The sequence below is a fragment of the Electrophorus electricus genome, chromosome 22, assembly GCF_013358815.1.
Source record: "Electrophorus electricus isolate fEleEle1 chromosome 22, fEleEle1.pri, whole genome shotgun sequence".
Lineage (NCBI taxonomy): Eukaryota > Metazoa > Chordata > Actinopteri > Gymnotiformes > Gymnotidae > Electrophorus > Electrophorus electricus.
Window position 1 is genome coordinate 10,364,808 of NC_049556.1, and position 22,250 is coordinate 10,387,057.

The 22,250-nt window shown below is 45.5% G+C and overlaps 2 protein-coding genes across 4 annotated transcripts; one reads left to right on the top strand and one right to left on the bottom strand.

Annotated features, from left to right (window-relative positions):
• Window positions 1-320: 320 nt before the first annotated feature.
• Window positions 321-8,434, top strand: LOC113576415 (lysine-specific demethylase 9). The gene is made up of 7 exons (XM_027008477.2): window positions 321-888; window positions 1,453-2,096; window positions 3,075-3,212; window positions 3,370-3,512; window positions 3,817-3,984; window positions 4,078-4,186; window positions 4,746-8,434. Exons 1-7 carry the CDS (start codon window positions 333-335, stop codon window positions 5,220-5,222), a joined length of 2,235 nt encoding a protein of 744 aa, XP_026864278.2. The 5' UTR covers window positions 321-332; the 3' UTR covers window positions 5,223-8,434.
• ptpn22 (protein tyrosine phosphatase non-receptor type 22) lies at window positions 8,191-22,111 on the bottom strand. Of its 3 annotated transcripts, none has more exons than XM_035521314.1 (27): window positions 21,983-22,111; window positions 19,620-19,728; window positions 19,407-19,483; window positions 19,015-19,110; window positions 18,737-18,775; window positions 18,447-18,512; window positions 17,619-17,678; window positions 17,296-17,438; window positions 16,019-16,085; window positions 15,740-15,817; window positions 15,309-15,395; window positions 14,970-15,091; window positions 14,179-14,879; window positions 13,877-13,960; window positions 13,176-13,232; window positions 13,005-13,073; window positions 12,767-12,894; window positions 12,564-12,591; window positions 12,380-12,427; window positions 11,918-11,980; window positions 11,333-11,460; window positions 10,815-10,842; window positions 10,232-10,291; window positions 10,007-10,116; window positions 9,875-9,905; window positions 9,657-9,722; window positions 8,191-9,466 (listed from the first exon to the last, which is right to left on the bottom strand). In XM_035521314.1, the coding sequence occupies exons 1-27, from the start codon at window positions 22,082-22,084 to the stop codon at window positions 9,405-9,407; spliced, it is 2,709 nt and encodes a 902-aa protein (XP_035377207.1). In that variant the 5' UTR covers window positions 22,085-22,111; the 3' UTR covers window positions 8,191-9,404. The 3 variants fall into 3 exon arrangements, with proteins under 3 accessions (XP_035377207.1, XP_035377208.1, XP_035377209.1); XM_035521315.1 differs by lacking the exon at window positions 21,983-22,111 and adding an exon at window positions 20,267-20,737; XM_035521316.1 differs by lacking the exons at window positions 8,191-9,466; window positions 9,657-9,722; window positions 9,875-9,905; ... (1 more) ...; window positions 10,232-10,291; window positions 10,815-10,842 and having other exon boundaries at window positions 11,339-11,455.
• Between the last annotated feature and the right edge of the window lie 139 nt (window positions 22,112-22,250).

The following is a 22,250-nucleotide window of genomic DNA, read 5'->3' on the forward strand; positions in this document are numbered from 1 at the left end:
CCATGCTGTCGTGGGCAGTGTCGCTTTTGTACGTAGTGTGCCCTTTCCGCAGAAAGAGCCCCCCCAGCCTATATACTTACACGATTACGTCAGCTTCTGGACAAGGTGCGTGCAGTCGCGCACGCATCCCCAGAAGCACGTCAGCACATGGGAACTACATCCCCCAGAAAGCAATTGGTCAAACGCATGCGCGTTTTTGGTGGCAAGAAGAAAAACTACAAATAGGTGGCCTGTGATAGGATGCGTGGTTTAGAACTACATATCCCAATTGATACAAATCCCGGATGACATGCGCAGTCCACTTTTCAAAGGCTTTTAAATTTACGTGCAAAATGGCTGCACAGGTTGATTTGGTGCGCGTTAAAGTGGAGGAAAAGATCAGGGACAGCCTCGACAGAGCCTCCAAAGAAAAGAAAAAGAAGAAAAAACGAGAGTATTCGCCGTCTGCGGATAAGTATCAGAGGCCAGAGAAGGAAGCGAAGAAAATAAAGCTACATCATCAACACCACCATCACCAACATGCTCAGCAACGAGTACAGCAACAGCAACAACAACAACAACAACAGCAGCCGCCACGGAACTTCAGCAGCAAAGAGCAGGCACCCGTGCAACATCGCCACCGCCACCACGACCAGCACAGCCCGAAGAAAGGGGTTTCTCTCGTCTGGCCGCCGCGGAAGGTGACGCCTGGCCAGGTCCCTCGGAAGACGGCGGTGGCCGCCGTCCCGCCACCCGCTCCACTGTTCACTTTCACGCCGCTCAAAGTGGCGAAGGCCAAGAGCCACAACAGCAGCAAGGAGAAACGCGTGGAAAAGGGCGCAAAACTTAAACCTAAGAAAGAAAACGCGGAGGCGAACGTGAAGGTCGCGGATGGCAAGAAGAAAAAAGGTAATTTGGTCATCTGAGTTGGTATAAAAATGGCCTTTTTGCCTCAGTGTTTTAAACTGGGAGCTGAGTTATTCTCGCCTGTCGTTAGCTCGAGTCCTTCCCTGCCTGCGAACGCCCACACAGGCACCCTGAGTTGTAGGCTTTATTCTCGTTTTGGCCAGCCGTCTAAAGTAATGTTAGTTGTGTTCGTGATTTCTTTCCCCCCCACCCCACCCCACCCCACCCCACCCCCTTGTGTACCGATGTTCTGGTATGTGCTTGTCCAGCTGGCTACGTTAACATCAGTGTCGCAAAGCAAGTCTCCGTGAGAAGCTGAGCAACTGGTGCCGAGCTTAAGTGAACATCGACACGTTTGGCTTTTTCTTTTTTTTTTTCCCCTGCTGGCAGATGTATACTTCTTGCAAAGTACCCGCAACTGACAAAACGTCAGGGGGTTCAACTCCAGCATTGGACTGTTCTGAACCCAAATGCAAGTAGTAATGCGTCTCGATGTGTTTAGCTAGGAGCCACGTTTGACATCTGGAGTGTTTTAACCCCACCCAAACTGCCGTTTGACTTTTCCAGAGGTCCACAATGAGAACGGGAAAACTCCGATGCTGGAGGAGTACCTGCTCAAGAAGAAGAAGAAAAAGAAACGACACCGGGAAGATGAGCGGGGCAGGCGCCTGTGCATGTACAATAAGGAGGTGCAGACGGTGTGCGCTGGACTGACGGGGGACCATCTGCCGTCTGCCGCAGATGATGACCCGGCCACGCTGGCCTACGTGCGAGACGAGAAGCTGTGCCAGGCGGGCCCGGGCTCAGATGAGTACCGCACACCCCAGGGCGTGCAGATGCCCTTCCTCTCTCACCACGACCACTCCATCCGCAGTTCGTGCCTGCACACAGCCTCGCACTTCGGCCGCCTCATCCACGAGGAGTGGCAGCCCAACGGCGGCGCGGCCGTGCTACACGCCTATGCCGACGAGATCTCGCTGCTGCGGCCAGCCGACGGCGAGTGCTTTGCCCAGGAGTTTCTGGAGCTGGCCTTCAGCGAGACCAGCAAGGGAGCTGCGCGCTACGCACTCTCTGTGGTGCATGGGGCCGCCGCGTACCTGCCTGACTTCCTCGACTACTTTGCCTTCAACTTCCCGAACACGCCCGTCAAGATGGAGATCCTCGGTAAGAAGGACATTGAGACCACTACCATCGCTAGCTTCCACTCCCAGGTGAGTCTTGAAGCCCTTCTTGGGCTTGGTAGCTCAGTGGTTAAGGTACCTGACTTGTAATCGGAAGGTTGCTGGTTCAAGCCCCACTGCTGCCAAGTTGCTACTGTTGAGGCACCTGAGAGAGTCCCTTAACCCTCAATTGCTCAAGTTGTACTCAGTCATAATTGTAAATCATTTTGGATAAAAGTGTCAGCTAAATGCAATAAATGTAAATGTGCTCCTCTGTGTTATTTATTCCAGTAGGGCTTTTACTGGCTTCCAGGATCCGTTAAGGAACCTTATAATGCGATAGATTGAAAAGAGCTGATGCCCTTGACGTGCTGAGTGCAAAACCTTTCTTGCATGCATGTGCACAAAGTAATGAACCGTATTTTAGAAGCCAAGGAACTCTTAGTAGCCCCGGGTAATGCATTTCAATGGAGTCAGTCTCATTCAGGCAGTGTGCCGGTTTAAAAAGTGTGAAAAGGAGGTTTTACACTTGTCAAGTGGAACATTCTTATCCTGCGCACTTTCAGCGGTCCATCACAGCGTGGGGCTTTATTGTTTACTCAAGCCCGGCATCTGTTATGTGCCGTGGTCCAAAGTGCATTAATCGTCCATGGAAGAGGCCAGATTTGGCCTCGGCTATGTGGAGGCCAAACAGAGAGGCTCTGAACCCATGACGTTTCGGAGAGCTGGTCCTTGGCCGGACAGTCATCTGTTATTGGGAACTGCACTGGGGAGCTCAGGTAGTGAGCGGTGCTTCCAGCTGAGCATTCGCTGTCAGTCTGCGCTGTGGTTTCTAGTTACTTTCCTTGACGATCAAAATGCCCAAGGGTCTTTGCAAAGGAAAATAAGACACTTGTTATGAAAACCTATTGCCATAAATTGCTGTGTTGTAGTGTGACGTGAAGGTAGCGTAGGTTGGTAATGTCCGTAATGGTGCCGCGGAGCTGCAGATGGCGGCAGGCTTTTGAAGGCGTGTGTGTGTGGATGCAGGTGAGCCGGACGTACTGCTCGGGGACGTACCGAGCTGGCCCGATGAGACAGATCAGCCTAGTTGGGGCCGTGGATGAAGAGGTGGGCGACTACTTCCCTGAGTTTCTGGACATGCTGGAGGAGTCGCCGTTCCTCAAGGTGGGCAGCTGTCTCCCGCTGCATGGACAAACACTTCCGCATAAGTCATTTTGCAGATCCCTCCTTCCTGTGTAGTTTGCATGAAGAACATCGGCTGTGCTTGCAGATGGGGTTGGTGGTGGGAGGGCTGTAATTCCTAAGATGTATGTCTGTGCAGATGACCCTACCGTGGGGGAGCCTCTCCAGCCTGAAGATGGACTGCCGCTCCCAGAGCGACGACGGGCCCATCATGTGGGTGAGGCCGGGAGAGCAGATGGTACCCACAGCCGACATGCCCAAGTCTCCATTCAAGAGGCGCCGGTACGTGGCTCTGCAACGCCCCCACCCCCCCGCACATTTTGTCTTATAGGCAGTGTTTAGTTTACCTTGTGTTACGAAAATGTGGGTTTACAGCTGGTCGGAGCCTTTCTGTTCATGGTTCAAGTTTGTTTTCCCAGCTCTAGCACGTACTCAGCATGCGCCTTTGATCGGTTTCATCTGGAGTATTGCATGCAGGTTAAACGCTAAATTATGCAGTGCTCGGGGCCGCCCACACTTGAAGTGTTAGCAAGGATGAGAGTTGCTCTACAGGCGGTTGGCTGGAGACGCTGCACTGTGCCCACAGGTCCATGAATGAGATCAAGAACCTGCACTACCTGCCACGCACCAGCGAGCCCCGCGAGGTGCTGTTCGAGGACCGCACCAGAGCCCACGCCGACCACGTGGGCCAGAGTTTTGACTGGCAGAGCACAGCCGCCGTGGGGGTCCTCAAGGCCGTGCAGTTTGGGGAGTGGTGAGTTCCCACTTCTCACACGCCCCGCTGTCGGGATCTCGCTGTCAGGTAAACCAGCTGACCTTGTGTGCGTCCCTGCGATCCGTCCCGCAGGAGCGACCGGCCAAGGATAACCAAAGACGTGGTCTGCTTTCACGCCGAAGACTTCAACGACGTGGTGCAGAGGCTTCAGCTCGACCTGTATGAGCCCCCCGTGTCACAAGTAAGTGGAACGTTCCAGTTTCGTGCAGTCCCAGCCATTTGAATTTGAGAAAGATCAGTCCAACTCAAATGGGGTCGTAGAGGGAGGCCACTTTGAGTGAAGCCCCTCGTCCCTTTACCCCTTACAGGCTTTAGGAACTGCTGAGGGTTTGGTGAACTGCTTTGGATAGTAATGGTCTCCTTGCTACACGTTTCTGTACATGAGAACATTCTTAGGCCATTGTGGTTTTCTTTCACAAAGCAGAATTTGTTGTCATGGTTGAAGAACTTGTTTCTCTGAATGTTTGGTTTTAGCGTCATGCAAAGTTCCTTGTAAGTCGTGTGTAGAGAATTCGATTTCCGCCTAGAGAGGTCAGCCAGTTTGAGAAGGGTTTGTTATGTTTATATTACGGAACAGTAATGTACTGGAAGGCGATAATTGGATAACGAGCCATATTTCATGTTTTCTGTGCTGTTTCATTAGCAAACAGCAGTTGTAGTACTAGCAAGCACACTAGTTCAGCTTGTCCATACAGAACCAAGTACAAGGCTGAACGGATATAACGCCACTGTCTGTGCAGTGTGTTCAGTGGGTGGACGACGCAAAGCTGAACCAGCTGCGACGAGAGGGTATCCGCTACGTGCGCGTGAACCTGTGCGATGACGACATCTACTTCATCCCCCGCAACGTCATCCACCAGTTCAAGACCGTGTCGGCCGTGTGCAGCCTGGCCTGGCACATCCGCCTGCAGCAGTACCACTGCGAGGAAGAGGAGGAGGAGGAACAGCAGACCAAGGCCAGCCAGGCTCCAGCCCCACCAGCCACGTCTCCGGCCTGCGCCGAAGCCCCCTTCCAGAGGCCAGGGGCCGCACCGCCCGCTGATCCCACGTCTGCTCACACGCCCCCTGACCCTGCGTGTCCGGAGGGCCACCCCCTCCCGGACTCCTGCTCTCTGGTCGTCCCAGAACCGGCTCTCCCTCAAGCCTCCCTCAGAACCGTCCCAGACACGGCACTGGGCAGCAGCGCCCACTGCAGGCCTAGCAGCGCCCCGGACTAACCCGCCGGACTAACCCCGGATTGAAAAGGTGGGATGAGATTTATTTAACAACCTTGACTGACATTCCAGTAAGGGATTGGGACTGTCAAAAAAGCATATTTGGACTCCATGTAAAATTATGAAGACTAAAATATATATATATATATATATACTTTTTTTTTCTTTCTTTCTTTTTTTTTAACATTTTGGTTAGGAAATAACCACGTAAAGTACTTTCTTAGGTTTTTCTTCAGCCAAAGTATTTAATTTTAATATTTTTTGCTGATTATTCAGTGTTGCTATCTGTGTTTATATCTGAAATGGAGATCTCTCAAGAGGAACTTTCCGTATAATTACCCAAACTGCGGTCATATAGATAAGTTAATTCTTTTTTTATTTTTCTGTTTTTATTTAAAAGTGCCTGTCACAAGTGGAAAACAGCAATCATGGTTCAAAAGAAGAAAACTTTTCCATTGTCATTTGTTTCTCCAGGATCTGTTTCGAGTATGTTTAAGCCAAGCTAGAGAAACCGATATCAGTTGGACGCGATTTCCATTTTCATCCATGAGCAAGATTGCTCCAGACTGTTCGTTTGCTTGTTGTGCTATTTGGCTTCAAAAGCTCATGATTTTCAAACTGTTTTCCAAACGAGTAATAAACAAACAGCTACTCTCAAAGCTAAAAGCTTTTCAAACCTGAAAATCTCTTGTGTAACCACGTGGAATGTGCAGAATGTAGGAGCTAACGTGAGCAAGCCGAGAGCTTGTTGAGAGATGCCAGGACTGCTGGGTGGTATGGAGCTTCTTTGCTGATGGAGTGCATGTCTCTAGAATACTTCTCAGGGTTCTTGGGAGGAGCCTCACATGCTTTTCAAATTGTGGGGTGTTACCCGGAATTGAAAGCTATGGGTAGAGTTGTTGTAACTCCCAGCCTTAAGCCACAATTGGTTAGTTTTTAGCAGGGCAGGAACTGGAAAGTATAACCAAGCTGGTACAGCAGTGTACAGTCACTAAAACTTCCTCTGAATTGGAGCTGTTTCCAGATACTGTAACTCATTTCGCTGGAGTGGCTGGACTTTAGCGCAGGTAAAAAACACGTCCAGCTAGCTTAATTGCTTTAAACAACTCCTTAAGTGAGAATGTGCCAACTAAATGACTACACACAGAGCACTTCTAATACATGCTGCATCGGTGAGAACATAACACTGGTACCCCAGTATTCTCAAACTTAGTATGTGAGCAGTTCCCCAAAGTTAAACTGTTTGTCTGTTTTTTGTTGTTGCGGGTTTTGGGGTCTTTTAACTGGACTTTTAGGTTGAAGTGTATTTTTCTGTTATCTAGCACAGCTTGGGCTTCAAGTCTCACAAGTCCTTTTAATTGTCTTGATCTATCTGTTGATGAGGCACTTATCTAGCTCTGTCATAAACTAGCTTGGGTTTTGACATTTATGGAAAAACCAACTAATAAGATTAAAAAAAAAAAATTTATAGAAGGATATGACACTGGTTTTTGCTGAAAAAGATTTTAATAGGCATGTTCTGATGATTGACCGCGCTCTAGACATGTGACTTCACCTGGTCTGGTTTGTCCATTTTCCATGTTTAATATGACTTATGTGTATGTTAGTAGGAGGTAGGAGAAATACCTGCTTCTTCTGAGGATGAATCTAAAATGTTGCTAGTACTTAATGGTGAGCAGTTTTAGGACTGTACTATCTAAGATGGTAGTATCAAAGTTCAGTTTAGTGGGTGCTGGTTTTAGTAAAGTTGTGTGACTAATGTTTTTTGCATGTCAATATGACATTCTGAAAGCATTTTTAATGGACTTTATTCATATTGAAATGGATTAGTAGACTGTAGCCACGATTTGCCCTCATTTCCTAAGTCTGGCTGTGGGCGTCGGCCACACACGTAGATTGGAACGTAATTCGTTTTGAGATCAGTTTGAGCGTGATCTGGTTGGATCTGCTGCATCAGTCACTTGTAAAGGTGTTTTTTTGTGTTTTGGTTTTTTTGGGGTTTTTTTTTCTCTCTCTCCTGGTGCAGTGCCTCTAAGCTCCAGCGAGTTCGTGCCTTTTGGCGAGTCCTGCTAGGAATGCGCAGTGTCCTACAAGCAATTGTTCTTCCAGCGCACACAGGCGTCCGTTAATGGCAGAGCTGCATGGAGTCAAGCAATAATTAAATGTCCATTTCCTGTTTGGCTAGGCCTCGGTAAAGCGGTAATGAGGGCTTCTTTGCCCTTCTCCAGGGACAAAAGTTTACTTGCATTCTAACAAATGGCCTTTTTGAACGGCACAGAGAGGACTACGCACATAAAAAGGGGGGAAAAAAAACTAATTGCTGGCTGTTAAACAAAAACAAGACAAAAAATGTGCAATAGACACCTTGCGCCGATTTAAGTTTATCCTGCTTTTTAAAGATTTAAAGCATACCCAGTGATGAGGTCAGTGGTCAGACCTGTGCCTGCTCGCGATTACAGACTGTGTTCAAGCACCTGTTTAGAGAACCCAAGTCTACAGTAACATTCTGATTTAATCCTCGCCGTGCGCAGACTGCACAGTTCAGTGGACACAACCTCTTGTACATTTATGAATTTCTGGGTATAATTGGTGTCTTGGCATGTACGTCAGCTGGCCATTTTCGGTTTATTCCTCCCATGGACTTGTTCAGCACTTAAAATGTAATGATGCCGCATGGAGAGAGAAGGATTTGGACACACAGCGTGCTGTGCATGACTTACTGGCAGCTCCTATTTTTGTTCTGTTGTCGTCGTCTTCAATGTTGATCAAAGTTATTTAATGTTTTTGATTGTCCTTTGTACTATAGGAAAATCTGTTAGAGGATCGCGGCATGCGTCACGTGACTTTCACTCGGCACCGTTAATTGCTGTTGTTGATGGTTGTATTAAGAGGTCTCCATTATGCTGATTTAAAAAAAAAAATGTAAGCACTTGCTGATGGCCTGTTATGAACATAAGTCTTTTTTTTGTTGTTGTTGGTTTTATTTTTGTAAATAAGTCACATTTAATAGAACTGTTATGTGGATATTCTTAATCATGTGTATAAAAACATACAATGGAATGCATAGACCTTTTCTGTATTTTTTTAAATAAATCATTTTATGAGTGTACCAAAGCTTTGATTCCTGAAACGGGTGCCAGTCTGAAAATGTTGAGGGTGCACAAACAGATCTTGCAGTACGCTGTGAAGAGCATGTTTCATACTACAGACCACCAGAACCAAAGAAAATGAAAGAAGAAAACGGTTTGCTGTGTTGGTCTTTGGTTGGAGGGGAGAGGGTGCCCTCCTGTTCTTACACCAGACTTTTAGTAAAAAAAAATGAAAATTCTCGGGCCGTTAAACGGCTCCGTTTTTTAAGGCTATATATCATCAGTCAGATCATATTACTGCTTTTTGAAAAAATTACGTTTTGAAAATTATTGCACACATCTACCCAGGACCAGAGCTACCATTGCGGACCTGGTCCCAAGTGCTAAACTGACTACTGTGCTTTTCAGCAATCACAAACTTTTTGTTCTGAGATGTTCGTTCTGGTGATTTGGTCATGTGCAGATGAGGGTACAACCAAAGTGATGTCACTCAATATTACAACATTAAACTGTAACTGCTTAACAAATTCACTTTCACAAAAAGATTGATTCATCAGTAGAAGTCAGGGGTTCCTCTTTTAGGGATCCCTCATCCAGTCTGGGTTTTTGTTCCATTTCAGTTCACATACACTTGAATCAAGTAATCAATGGCTGTGGAGCTCTTTGGCCAGGGGAATAGCCCTGACACAAATTATAGGCAAAACGTCTACAGTCTTGCCCCACAAACAAAGACTATTCCACCGTGCATGTCCTATCAAAAATATTTCACACACAAAAATACTTGTTCAGATTTCTCATTAGTTAAACTTTATGATCCTGCTTTATCCTATATAATATATATATAATCATTAAACAACAGCAACAAAAAAAACCCCACACCCATTCTGACAGCCCTTTGATCCTAATGAGATATGAGACTAGGTACGATAACGGGATTACGCTAAAGGCCTCGGGTTTTCACCGATGGTGGCAGCATAACCTGCTGATGACTGCAGCACGACTCAAGTCTTGCCACCGCTGGGGTGCCTCCAGCTCAGGAAGGCTCGCGGAAACAGCTGTGCACAGTGCCCTGCCCGTGCCTCAGCAAGGTTTGGATTCACACCCACGTTCCTGGATGAGTCCTGGGACCCTTGGGTTTCCCGAAACGCTTGCCAAATCCTGGGGGACGTAAAAATCACGGCATCAGGTAGTAGTGAGTTCGGATATGTCGCCGGATGGCGAACAATAGTGCTTTGTGAGCCCAACTCACTATAGCACCACCACATGGCTGCATGCACACATTGCAATGGTATTGCAAGCACAGCATCGATAGTCGTGATTGTGGCAGGGGTGAAAAGAAAGATGTTACCAAATTTGAAGCCAGCAGTTGCACCGTAGGATGCCGGAGGAGCAGGGGCAGCTGGGGCTGACTTTGCTGCAAATGATTTTTCACAAGGTTTTTGTTTTCAGAAGAAATGCAAATGAACATTTATTATTACTCTAAATATACAAGTCAACATGAAAATATTGTTCGATTTTCCTAGCAAATAAGGAGTCAGGTAGCTTAAGCATTGTCCTTATACTCACCTTTCTGTCTTCCCTTCAAAAACCTCAAACTCTGCAAAAACATTTTTAAAAAGAGACGGATGACATCAGCTTGCAAGACCGTGATGATATCACAGACGCGTGCACACCAGACGTAAAGTGTAAGAGCAGCACCTTGTGCCTGGCCTTGCTGGTCGGTGGGATCCTCTCTTCTGTCCTCTCGGACACATCCACCGCTGCCCTGGCAGAGACCGGGCGACTGGCATCAGCTGTCGACCATGACCCTGCACGGTACGAATGGAATTCTGGGTTAGGGCTGGTTCGCTTTCTGCAGGAGCTATGTCGGCGATGTTGTGTTGTTAAGGGATAACTGTGATTATGGGGCTTGCCAAGTGTTACCTGTCTCCGTAACCATGGTGACAGTGGCTGGAGATGTCAGAGGAGTCACGGTGAAGGGTTCTGCAAGAGTTAACACAACAACTAAGGTGGCACAAAAATACACACATCTGAAGAGACAGAAAAGCTTTAATATTGAAGTAAATGTTAAAATATATTATAAAATAATTATATAATGTGTATATATAGTATAGTATAATATATAGTATAAAAGTATATAATATATAATACTGGTATTATGTATGAGAGTCTGAGACGTAAATGGTCTCACTGTGAGAATGTACAAGAAAGAGTTTAAAAGTAAACAACTCTCATCACAATCATCAGGATTGTATTAAATCAGTAATAATGATTTAATGCAACACCATGGGCAAATGATGCAAAATCCTTCTCTTCTTTAAAATAAAAGTTATAAATGAAAGTTTAAAGGACAGCATTAGTGATCTAAGGTGCTGATCACTAGAGGAAAGTGCTTAAGCACCGGACGTACACTACAGCCCCTGGGCACCTACTCTTTGGTAGGCTCCGGTGAAGAAGAATATGATCATAAATGGAACTTACAAGTCAGTGGAAATGTTGTGCCTACCTTGTTTTGAACTTTTCACTTTAACACTCTGTTGGAAAACAACAAAACACACATCATACAGCAAGAATATGAGTCATTTACTGAATCAGACAGCAAGTTTACACCAAACTTATTTTTGGCAGTCCCTCCTCATGACATGTTATCTTCCATTAGCCCTGTACTTCCAGCACTTACAGCTCAGGGCGTAGTCTCTTAAAAGGACTGTAATATTAAAGTTCAACTTAACTGTGCAAGACGCTTCAAAGTGAAGTTCACTTGACCACCTAACAGTCACTTATTAGTTACTTTTTGTGATCCAGCCCAGAGATCTTTAACTGGTCTTTCATTGTTTGCTTTTTGACTTGAAAGTCATTTACTCTGTAGTTTACTTTCTTAAGTGACATTAAAAGAATCCTCTCTGTGCTTCTCAAAGGATGTTGGATGTTATTGGGTTTTATTTTAGCTGTGGTTTCTGTGTCTTAGCTGAGTGCGCTTGTTTAGTGATAACCGAGATTCGCCAGATAAGAGATATGAATTACCTTACTTCTGGTCTTCATGTCTAGGGAAGTTCGGGGCTGTATGTTTCCTGCCCACTCAGAAGAGGTGCCTAACCATTGCCTTTGCGCCAGTGCCTCAGGTGGCTGACAGGGGGCACTGTTGTTCTGCTCTGTCATAAGGAGGAACAAACTTCACAGAGGAACTCTGGACATATCTAAAGTGCTGTCATAAGAAGGAACCAGAACAACAACTATTTGAACTGTGTTAGATCCACAGGCTCGCAAGACGTTCTCATCCGGTTAACCCTGCTTCTAATCTCTATGTCTTTGGATGTTAGGAAAGGGTACACTGTTGACAATGTTGGATACACAGAAATAAAAGTGTTCTTTTGTTAGATATTGATGTGACCTCACTGTACCTTCTTCTGTGACCAAGATAAAAAGATTTTTGTGAGTGGGTGGGACTGGATTCCCCAAAGCTTGGGGGGGAGCGGTGTTTGAGAAGAGATTGGCCTTTGACTCAAGTAACATATGAAATGAATATTACAGCTATGTGCACGCAAACCTGTGCTTGGAAGATTAGATAATGGAATGTTGATTCAGATGACAGGTAAAAATAAACTGTACCAGCCAGCACAAAAGATGCAGGAGTCCGTTCAGGGAGCAGAGGGGAAGCAGCAGGTGAAGCGTCTGGAGTCATGTGTGAGAAGTAATGACAAAAAAAGATTTAGAACTTCTTTTTTTTTTTTTTTTTTTTTTTTTTTTTTTTTTGCATTATGTGGTATAAAGAAAGCCCAGAGAGTTTAAAGGTTGCTGGTATTTACAGAGACACAAACTTTTGTTTCTGTTATTTACAGTGTTCCCACATCACTGAACAGGGACTGTTATGTGGAAATAATTTGCTCAGTGAGGTGTAAATCACTGAGCAGAGATTGATGGGTGAAGTTCATTTTCTCTGTTAATTCACTGAGCAGGGATTGATGGGTGGAGTTCATTTTCTCAGTGAGGAAATGCTGTTAGTTGCTTCCAGCAGTCCACCTCGACAGGTAGAATAAGCTTAGCACATCTGAAGAAGTTTGTGATTTTTACCTTGTGTGGGTATGTGTACAAGAGCGAGGGGGTTGAAGTGAGCAGGAACTGGGAGGGAGAAATGGAGACCACAGACAGCTTGGGTTAGGCTTTCTGTAAGCTTATGTAGCCACTGTAGGGTTATAATGTCAGGACTCTTATGTCTTCTATCTGTATTTATGTGAGGTGAGCTGGACAGACGTACCATTAAGTGACAATCTGGCTCTTAAACTCTGCAAGAATGAGGGAACATGTATGTTACTTCTACAGTGAAAGAGCAGCCTTTTTCAGCGATTCTTTACACTTCAGGAGTTACCAAGTAACCTCTGAAAATGTTCCTCAAAGTACCTACCTTTGCAATCACATGGCTAGAGTGAGTGTGTTACGTAATCGCTCCTGTCTGCTCACCTTAGTCCTGGACCAGGATCTCTTAACATCCGACACAGCTAAATTGGAATTCCCAGACCATTCAGAGGACTTCCCCACTCTGAGAACAGTTTGCTCTGGCTTCTCTTGTACGGCATTCAATACTAAATCTGTTTGAGGGACGAGCACCTTGTTAGATACATGTGAGGTTCCTTCTGCTTCGTAAACAGTACCCTTTTCTGAACCGTTAGGTACACTACATGAGCTGGTCCTGACACACCTTTATCTGCCATTTCAAAGGACTCTGGTGTTCTCTCTGGCAGAGGCGGGGCTGGAGAAGGGGGACTTCCTGCCGGGGAACAGCATTCTTACTCCTTTGACCAGATCCACAAAGGTGGCTAGTAGCCTTTGAAATTTAGTTGTGGCATCTGTAACTTTCTTTGTCACTTACCAGCACCAGTTGTCTCGTAAGTGGTTTTGGTGGGGATGACCAGGTTCAAACTCATACCTGAAAGACAGGGTAGACTTTAAGTCTCAGATGTCAACCCTTTTTCTTCTTCTTGCATTCAGTGCTGTGCATGGACAGAGATTTGTTGTTTTTTTTTAATGTGACAGGAAATGGAGCTGAAACTTAATTCCATTGTCTTAGTTCTATTACATGAATTAACCAACAAAAGAAAGAAAGAAACTGAAAAATAAATAAAGACCAGAAAAAGAGCACCATACATTTTTCTGGGGAATTAAACAATGCAATGAATAGTGCGTTGCTCTCCATTTGGACCGTTCTCTGTCTATTCAGTTTAATTGTAACCTTGACAAAACCTGGTTTGGTCTGAAAGTCTAGTTGGGAACTTAAAGCCTTGATTTTAAGCTATAAGCTGGATATAAGACATTGCTCAACTAAAATCTGCCCCTTCTGTTTTTGAAAAAGAAGGAACATGCTTTAGCTATAACTTTTGCTTCTGAAGATAGAATTCATTACAGTGGCATCAAAGTGAGTAACTACCTTCGGTTGACTACAGTGATCATTATCACTGCCCTCAAGAGAAGAAAAAAAACCCCCACCCCCATCGCCTGCCGGCCTTGCCCAACAACTGAATATACCACTGTCATTCCATGAAGGACATTCTGTGTCTCAGTGCTATAACTAACCTTCATCAGCCAGAACAAAAGACTCTGGCGTCCTCTTGGGAAGGGGAGGAGGACTCTCCTCATCCAACAGAAATGTAATCTCACCTGGCCACACAAACACAAGGACAGCGTTAGTACAGGTATTACGCTTCTTGTTTATTACTGGTTGAATATGAACTTGCCTCTGAATCTTTGGTCGTGTTTTCATCACAAAAGTGCAATCACAACAGCCGTTAACTATTTACTGTATCTTTACACGCTACTTTATGTAAAATCTTTATGATGTGCATAAAGAAAAATAACCTGAATGGCTGTATCCTGACCTGTATTTTTCTCCGTTGTTGGCAGTGCAAGAGTCTGTTCATTGAGAGTCAGGGGGGAGCATTTGAAGCAGGGATTTTCTGTCCACTCACTCAGGACTGTGATTTCTTCCTCGGAGGTGCAGAGGCTGGCAGTGGACACCATAGAGTCTGTACCAAAGTATGGGTCCTCCACAGTGAGGCAGAGGGAGTCCAGCACAGGAGCCTGGAGGTGAGTATTGGCATGGACCCTAACATCTGACTCCAGAGCAGCAGCGCTCGTCCCTGCTTGGTCCAGAGAGCTCTGGGATCGGCTGAGGTCAAGTCTGTGTGGTGGCCAGTTTGCAGCTATAGCAGGAGTTGCGTTGTTCATGTTTGACTGGTCTGAATGTCCTAAGCCCATCCTTTCCTCCCTTTCTGGTGGTGCCATGATGGAATTACGGGAACCCTGAGCATCGGATTGGTGGGATTGTAGACTCATGATAAGCTGGGTTGTTTGGCATCCAAGATCATTTTGCTGCAGTGGTGCTTGTGTGGCAGTGGACTTAAGGGAGATGTTAGCTGTAGATGTTACCCAGTCATTCACTACACTGAGTAAGTCTGCTGATGCTCTTCTGGTGGTGAGGCCCAGTGGACTGGGTTGTGGCAGATGATTTTGCAGCTGGTAGGTGACATCTGGCGTAACGTGACTGGATATTTCCATAGGAGTGTTCATTTTGGAACATCTATGAGGATGACAGGACCAAGACAATGACATCACTGCATTCTCAGCATGGCAGCTGCTGCCGCCAGGTGTGCACGGTATGGCACGGTACCTGGGCTTGGCTGGCAGCTGCAGTCTGGGCTTCAACGAAGACTCTACCTCCAGCTCCATGTCGCTGAGATCTGACACCTCACTGTCACTGGCCGTGGGGATGAAGGAGGATGGGGCTGGCACCTGATGAGGGTTAGATGACTTTGCTGAATGAATCCTTGTAAATGTAAATCAGTGAAACATTGAAGCAACATGCAGCAAATACTGAGGCACCAACAGTGTTCCTAAGGTCAATATCTGACAAGAACTATAAAGAACGTAGACGTTTCCTTTAAGGCTTAAATAATAATGATCTGTAAACATATTTTCTGACCACAGAATAGTCCATTTGTGATCTCACCTGCTCTTTATTTGAGTTTGTCTCCATCACCTGTAGATACCGTTGAAAAAGGAATTGAATGCTCCTGTACACCAGTTCATACTGCTCCTATAGGATTACAAAGAAAAACTAGAAAAGTGATTCCCAGGAACTTTATTGGTGGTTGCAACGGTATCCCTGATGGTTGTTACTAGGTGGTTAAGTCATTGCCATGGAGTCTCAAATGATTGATAACAAGTAGTTTGAAATCAGTAAGTGTGTAACCAGTTAGAGTGGGTATGGCTGTGTGTACTGTTGGGTAACAATAGTGCTTGTGTATTGTATGTGCAATCACTAAAAAACAAAGAGTTGCAAGTGGGGGACTCCCACCATGCTCTGTATAGCGACCTTTAGGAATGAGGTTTCACGGTGGTACGACCTTTAGAGATGCAAAGAACGTAGTGTGAAGGTACCTTCGTTTGAACTACAGAAGGCCTCTGTGTTCTCATATCCTGGACCAGAGCAAAAATGCTGAAGTTCTCTGATATCATCTAAACATGAACAGATCATGATCCATATCATTCACAGCTCAGGACGCCATGTTTAGACAGTGTCTATTTGACGTTAACGTCATTAAAGTTAATAGGAGCAATCAGACCACACACTCCTTGGCCGTCTTATAGTCTGATGAGAGGACGGCGAAATACTGACAGAATCACCATGCATCTCTTTCTTCCAAGTCTGTTTCTTACATCTCTTTTCAGCAGGTTCCAGGTGTAGTCAATGGCACAGAGTGCCCCTGTCCTTCCGCAGCCGGCACTGGGAGAAACCAGGAGAGACTCACACAGTCAAGACATTCAGAAACCTCTCAGCAGTGTAGCACATGGCACCGGTAAACAGCTCCAGAGCATTATCCTATTTTAATCTGCATGCCATGACCAACACTGCCACTTGCCCTTGAATCAGCAGAATTCAGTGGCCGAGACGATGTGTACTCAGTTATTGCTTGAAAATATTTTGCCAGCAGACACGAAGCGAGCCCCGCCCACCCACAGGGAGTGACTACTTGGACGCAAGCCACCGTTAATAGTCTGTAATACCAATGAGGCCCCATTTCTCTCGTCATGTAGCTTTCTATTCCGTAGCACCAGAGAAAAAATGTGTTTAGAACAAATCAGACTCTCTAAGCCCTCTGTATCTTTGCCATTGGGTAACACGCAAGATGCTGACAGCATTTATTATGGTGTAGCTCCAGCTGCCTGAAGAGTAACCCAAGCTGTGACATTCTGAAGTCTCACTCCTAAATAGCATGCAGTGATGGGAAAAGGCACCCAGCCGAAGTGCTTGAAGTAAGGGTACGCGAGCTCTGAAAGTCGGCCCTGTAGGGTGGCCTACCCGGACCAATCATGACAGGCTTGTCATTAGAATGCCTTGCAGATTCCATCAGACCTTGTCAGGATAACCACATGGGAGGAGCTAATGCTAGAAATTAAGCAAATGATACTAGGAGACTTATCTGGGATTTCTCGGTTCTCTTAATCAGACGTATCAGACAATGGCACAAATTGCCCTGCATGTCCTCAGGCCAATGTCTTTTTTTCACCTGTCTAACCACTGGAACATTTTTGCCTAATTACCTTGGCCTGACCGTGCGGTATTACACATAGGCATTACGAGACACGAGCTTTGCAACAAATGTTCTCTGGATTTCTCGACGTCACCTCACTTAAGACTCTTCCTATGTGTGGAAACATCTCATTTCTGTGGTGAGTACTGGTCTTTGTTGACAGGGCTGTTTTGTTTGCGTGCTTGTACGCTGTGGGTCAACCACCTACACACACTTCCTGTCTACCTACAATGAATTGTTCAAGAGCGAGCCATAAAAGGGCAGAGAGGGAGAGAGGGAGAGAGAGAGGGAGAGAGAGAGAGAGAGAGAGAGAGAGAGAGAGAGAGAGAAAGAAACAGCATCCTGCGTAATATGCAAATGGTCTGTAGCGCTCTGCACTTCTTTGGGCATGCACTCACTTACCTGCAGTGGATGCATATGGGCACATCCTCGTGCTCCTGATACTGGCGCATCTCCTCCACGAGCTGCAGGATCGGGGGGATGGAATCCGGCACACCGTGGTCCGGCCAGTTCATGTACTGCATCTGCTTCAGTATCCGGGAGGACTGGCAGGGGAATGTGGTTTCACAAGCATCACGTTCACACAGTGCTGAATGCAGCACTGCTAGACACACCGGCGCTCACATGACCAGGTGGACTGTTGCCGTGGACTGCGCTGTACTGCCACTAAGGTAATGGTGCATTTTCCTGAATCACAGTTTAACTGAATACATTTGCCTACTCACTTTATTAAAAGTCACCCTCAGAGTCCGCACAACATACTCTCCCTTGTTCTCCTCCGAGTCCTGAGAAAAATATAATCATCAAAAGCATATCCAAAGGTGAGTAGCTTGTTCTCACCAGCGGGGAGGCATGTGCCCAGCTTCTCCGAGCTTGGCATGTTTCTCAGTGATGTGAGTTTCTGTAATTAATGTGCAGAAGCTCCTTGTTCTTCAGTTTTGAAGACGAGCTGACAAATGCTCAGCGTGCGCAATAATTTTAAAATGGGGCAGGGGTTTCTGATTGTGGTCTGTCAACACATGAAACTTGATACAGTATTCTTCTGAGGAGCTTTAAAATGACCCAGTCTTAGGAGCTACATCTTAGTAGAACTGACACTTTAAGAATCTCACTGCCGAAATCTTCAGTACAATTGCCATGGGCAAGAATTTCCATTTCCATGACATTTACATTTATGGCATTTAGCAGACAGTCTTATCTAAACTGACTCACAAAAGTGCTTTAATTGGCTACTTAAATTACCCTTAGTTAGTGCAATTACAGGATACAGCACAATTCGAAAGTAATTACTAAACAGGACAGGTCAAGTGTCTTACGAGTGCCTGATTAGTTGTAATTAAAGTGCTTTTCAATGAGAGTTTTCAGTCAGGATTTGAAGACAGTGAGGGACTGAAACAACTGAAACAGGATCCCTGAAATTGTGCATAGTCTGGCTGAGTTTTGATGGGAGCTAAACCCAGCTCTCTTTTGTTGGTGTGTTACTCTGCATGCATCGCCAGGACAGGAAACTACACCAGGACAGGAAGTTGGGTGTGAGCAGAAATGACACTTACACAGAATATTAAAAATGGATGACAGACGAAAGGGTTCTCCAAAGGCCAGTAGCGCTCACATTTTTTCTGAAAGAAAACCCTCACATTCAGACAACTGATGAACGTGCGTATGTTTTGCTTTAACCTTATGCATGTTCTGCCAGTCTGCTATGTGGAATAAAATAGGATGTCAGATATAAAATGGCTGAAACTCATTTCTTGTAGTTCAACAAATGAAGAGTTTGAATGTAGGGATACTAAATCTAGTATTCATATACCATACGGTACTGTGAAGTGTATTTTAAGCTTACCTTGGCCATCTCAAACTCCCTGCAAGCCATCACAATGACCTAAGCAGAGAGGGGAGGGGACATTGTGGATTAGCTTTTCATGACAGCAGTTCCGTTTTACTTTCTCACTGCTTGTACCCATGGTACACTTCTGAAAACTTGTATACATCCTACTGATTTGACATCGGATAACATCATTAGTGTCTCACTTCCCCTTTTTTGTTAGTTGCTTTTTAACGTGGTCAGTTATTCATGAGTAAAAGGTGTCAACATTCTTCACGTAACGGTTCTGTGCTCACCTGTACATTATATTCCCAAAGCATCCTCCAGAAATCCAGGATAGTGTGTGGCAGAGGGCCCTGGGTGGCAATGTAAGCCTTTGGACCCATAACGCCCTGCAGTATGGAGGTAAAAGATGCATAACTCGTGCAGGAGTGGAGCTTTCCGTTCTCAAGGAAATCGTGTTAGCACATTTGATTTGCCCATTGCTGAAACACTGCATTCCTGAGACACTGATGATTAAAAGAACCCCTGAGTGTGTGCACGTGTACAAATTGCTTGTGCGTGGCTCAGTAAAACACTGGCTATACTGGTCTGAAACATAACTTGCAGGACCCCATTTCACAGATGATTTGTACTGGGCATCTCTCCTCCCGGCAGGGTAAGCTTATGCAGCGTGGTGTGCCCGTACCTTGATGAAATTGGCATTGATGTAGTCTGTGTCATTTTTGGACGTCTTTAGAGAAAGCGTCACTCTGCTGTGGTCAACTGTGGGGGAAACACAACTGTCATTGGAACCTCCTTAATGGAGACAACAGATGAGGCCAGATCAGGACCCTAACAAAGCTGAAGTGAAGAGTGTCAGCCTGGGTCATCTAGGGGCAGTGGTGGATGTTTTACCCACATGGGACGATGTCCTTGTATCGGTTCTTCTTCACGTTCTCCTGCTTCTCAGCTGCCCTGCTGGAAAAGGTCTTCTCTGAGCGGTATTTGGTGGACAGCCTCTTCAGCTTCTGAATGAGCAAAGCCAATATACATGCGTACACATATTATATATCAGTCAGTCAGCTGCATGCAACCACAAACCCATGAAATGGGTAGGGGTATGGCAGCAGTTGTGAATTGTGAGTTAACCACCTAGCAAGTATTAAAATGTAAAAGAAATATGCAATTTTCAAAGATTTCTTTAATGCCTGTGATACAACCCACATCACTGGTAGCTACTGGTTGAGGCTTGTCAGAACGAAAAGTATCAGACTCACCATGTTAAAGGAAACCAAATTTTGTGTGTGTGTATGTGTGTGTGTGTGTGTGTGTGTGTGTGTCTATGTTTATGCTTGCATGAGAACATTTGAATTCCCCTGTCCCACAAGATGGAGACCACTGTAATAGGTAACTTTCCGACCACAGCTTCTTCTGTAATGCTGAGCTTTTGCATGCAACACTAATGGTCCCTCCAACCTCACTAGCAGCCTAGGCTATTACTGTGTGTGACATTTACTTATCCAAACTTTGTTTATAGAGGCTTATGGTTTAAGTAAGGATTCCTACATTCTCAGAGGTCACAGACTGTGTTGGAAATACTTCCATGTTTCTTTGTAGCACGAGTGAAGCAGGCATGGAATGCCGTCACCGCTCAGTGCCGAGAGCTTCCATGAAAACTGGTCTGGGGAGATTGCAGTGTCTCTTAATTCCAGGTTAAATACTTGGCCGAGGGCAACGTTAAGAATGGGAACTGTCAGAGAGTGAGTGAGCCACTCCCGGGCTGGTTGCCCAGGGCGGTGGTGTCGGTGGGAGAAGGGTTGGAGGCTGGGGTTGAGGTGGAGGGGTGGCTAGAAGCCCCAGCTGGGCCACAGCAGCGGCCTGCTGCACCCCGTGCACCCTGCCTTTCTGCAGCAGGACGCTACATGCTTCTTGCCACGCAGTCCGCCATTTCCGGCCTGTGTGCTATGGCCCATATCAGGGGGTGTGGTTTCAGCAAGCAGAGAGTAACTTCATGTCAGCGGCATCTGTGACACGAGGGTGGGGCTGATGGTCACAGAGATGTCAGTCCTCCCCCGAGTAATATCAGTAGCACTGATAACCAACACCCACAACTGCAGTCAGGATGCATGACAGATGGAATCATTTATTTAAATTTTGTGTCTTGTTCAGCTTTTGTGTGTGAGTGTGTGTGTGTGTGTGTGTGTGTGTGTGTGTGTGTGTGTGTGTGAGAGAGAGAGAGAGAGAGAGAGAGAGAGAGAGAGAGAGAGAGAGAGAGAGAGAGAGAGGACATGTTCAGTATTTCATGTTACAAAGTGATACTTTATATGGTTCAGATTACTAAAGGTACATGATTATAGTATATGTGTGAATAATAGCTTAACATGCAACAATTGCCAAATGTTTCTTTCTACATCTTTGAAAAAGATTTGAATTCTTTGTTTTTGTGAGATTTGTTGCTTGGAAATGATTTGGTAATTGAGAGACTAACTCAAAGAAGATTACAAGCCCTTGATTACAAGCCCTACTTTTTAATTTAGTTTAATTTCCCACCATATAAACCTGCTGGCAGGTTCAATACTGAGAAATGTACCCTCCTCTGCACATTCTGACTGGGCTTAAACAAATGGTACTGATAATCCATTTGATAATGGAAAACTAAAGTTTGGTCAAGGATGACTCTAGATCTTTTACTGTTGTTAAAAAAAGTCATTCTATCGTGCTTTTTAGATAGACGTTTTAGATCTTATTTGTGTAGATTTGCATATGGCTGAGTAGTACCAAAACAATTAGCTCCAAAAATCAAATGTGATTTTAACAATTATTGTTATTCAAATAAACAGAAAATACATAGTGACATACATTTATAAATGTGATTATCAACTTATCATTGAAACAGAAACTGTCAGCTTATCGTGTACAGATTGTTTGAGTGGACCCAAAAAGGAGAAGGCAGACAAGTTCTCTTTTCATGACAGTCACCACACTGAGAAGTACCGATGAGAAGAGGAAGTCTAAATTATGAGCCACTAGCGCGTTGATGGCCAGCGACATTGTACACTGCTATATTTTATTTTTGTCCAGCTCTGTAAGGCTGACACTACAACTGTGTACTTCTCTGACCAAACACACACACACACACACACACACACACACACACACACACACACACACACACAATCTAAGAAAGCTTGTTTTAAGAATATTGTATTTATTGTATTTGATTGCTATCCTATTCTATGTGATTTATCTTTAAAGTGCATCAGGCCAGATGTTCAAACTCACTGCAAACTCGCCAGTGAAACCGCTGTCACCGTTAGCCTCTTCAGCCTCCTTGCTGGCACACTGGGCCAGGAAACTCCTCAGATACTGAGCCCGGCGATCCATGACGTGGTCAGCGTCCCCGCGGTCCCCTCCGTCATGTCCCAGAGCAGCAGGGGCACTCAGGTTAGGTTGGGGGGTGGGGGGTGGTGGTGTACTGCCTCTCTCTCTCTCTCTCTCTCTCTCTCTCTCTCTCTCTCTCTCTTCCTCACCCTCTCTCAGTCCCTTTCTT

Excerpts from the sequence above, each read along its gene's own strand:
- LOC113576415 (XM_027008477.2), top strand. The coding sequence starts at position 333 with ATGGCTGCACAGGTTGATTTGGTGCGCGTTAAAGTGGAGGAAAAGATC. Across the intron at positions 3,513-3,816 it reads TCTCCATTCAAGAGGCGCCG|GTCCATGAATGAGATCAAGA; the intron begins GTACGTGGCTCT and ends CTGTGCCCACAG. Across the intron at positions 4,187-4,745 it reads ATGAGCCCCCCGTGTCACAA|TGTGTTCAGTGGGTGGACGA; the intron begins GTAAGTGGAACG and ends CTGTCTGTGCAG.
- ptpn22 (XM_035521314.1), bottom strand. The coding sequence starts at position 22,084 with ATGGATCGCCGGGCTCAGTATCTGAGGAGTTTCCTGGCCCAGTGTGCC. Across the intron at positions 13,233-13,876 it reads TTTTGTTCTGGCTGATGAAG|GTATGAGTTTGAACCTGGTC; the intron begins GTTAGTTATAGC and ends CCTGTCTTTCAG. Across the intron at positions 9,906-10,006 it reads CCAGCAAGGCCAGGCACAAG|AGTTTGAGGTTTTTGAAGGG; the intron begins GTGCTGCTCTTA and ends ATGTTTTTGCAG.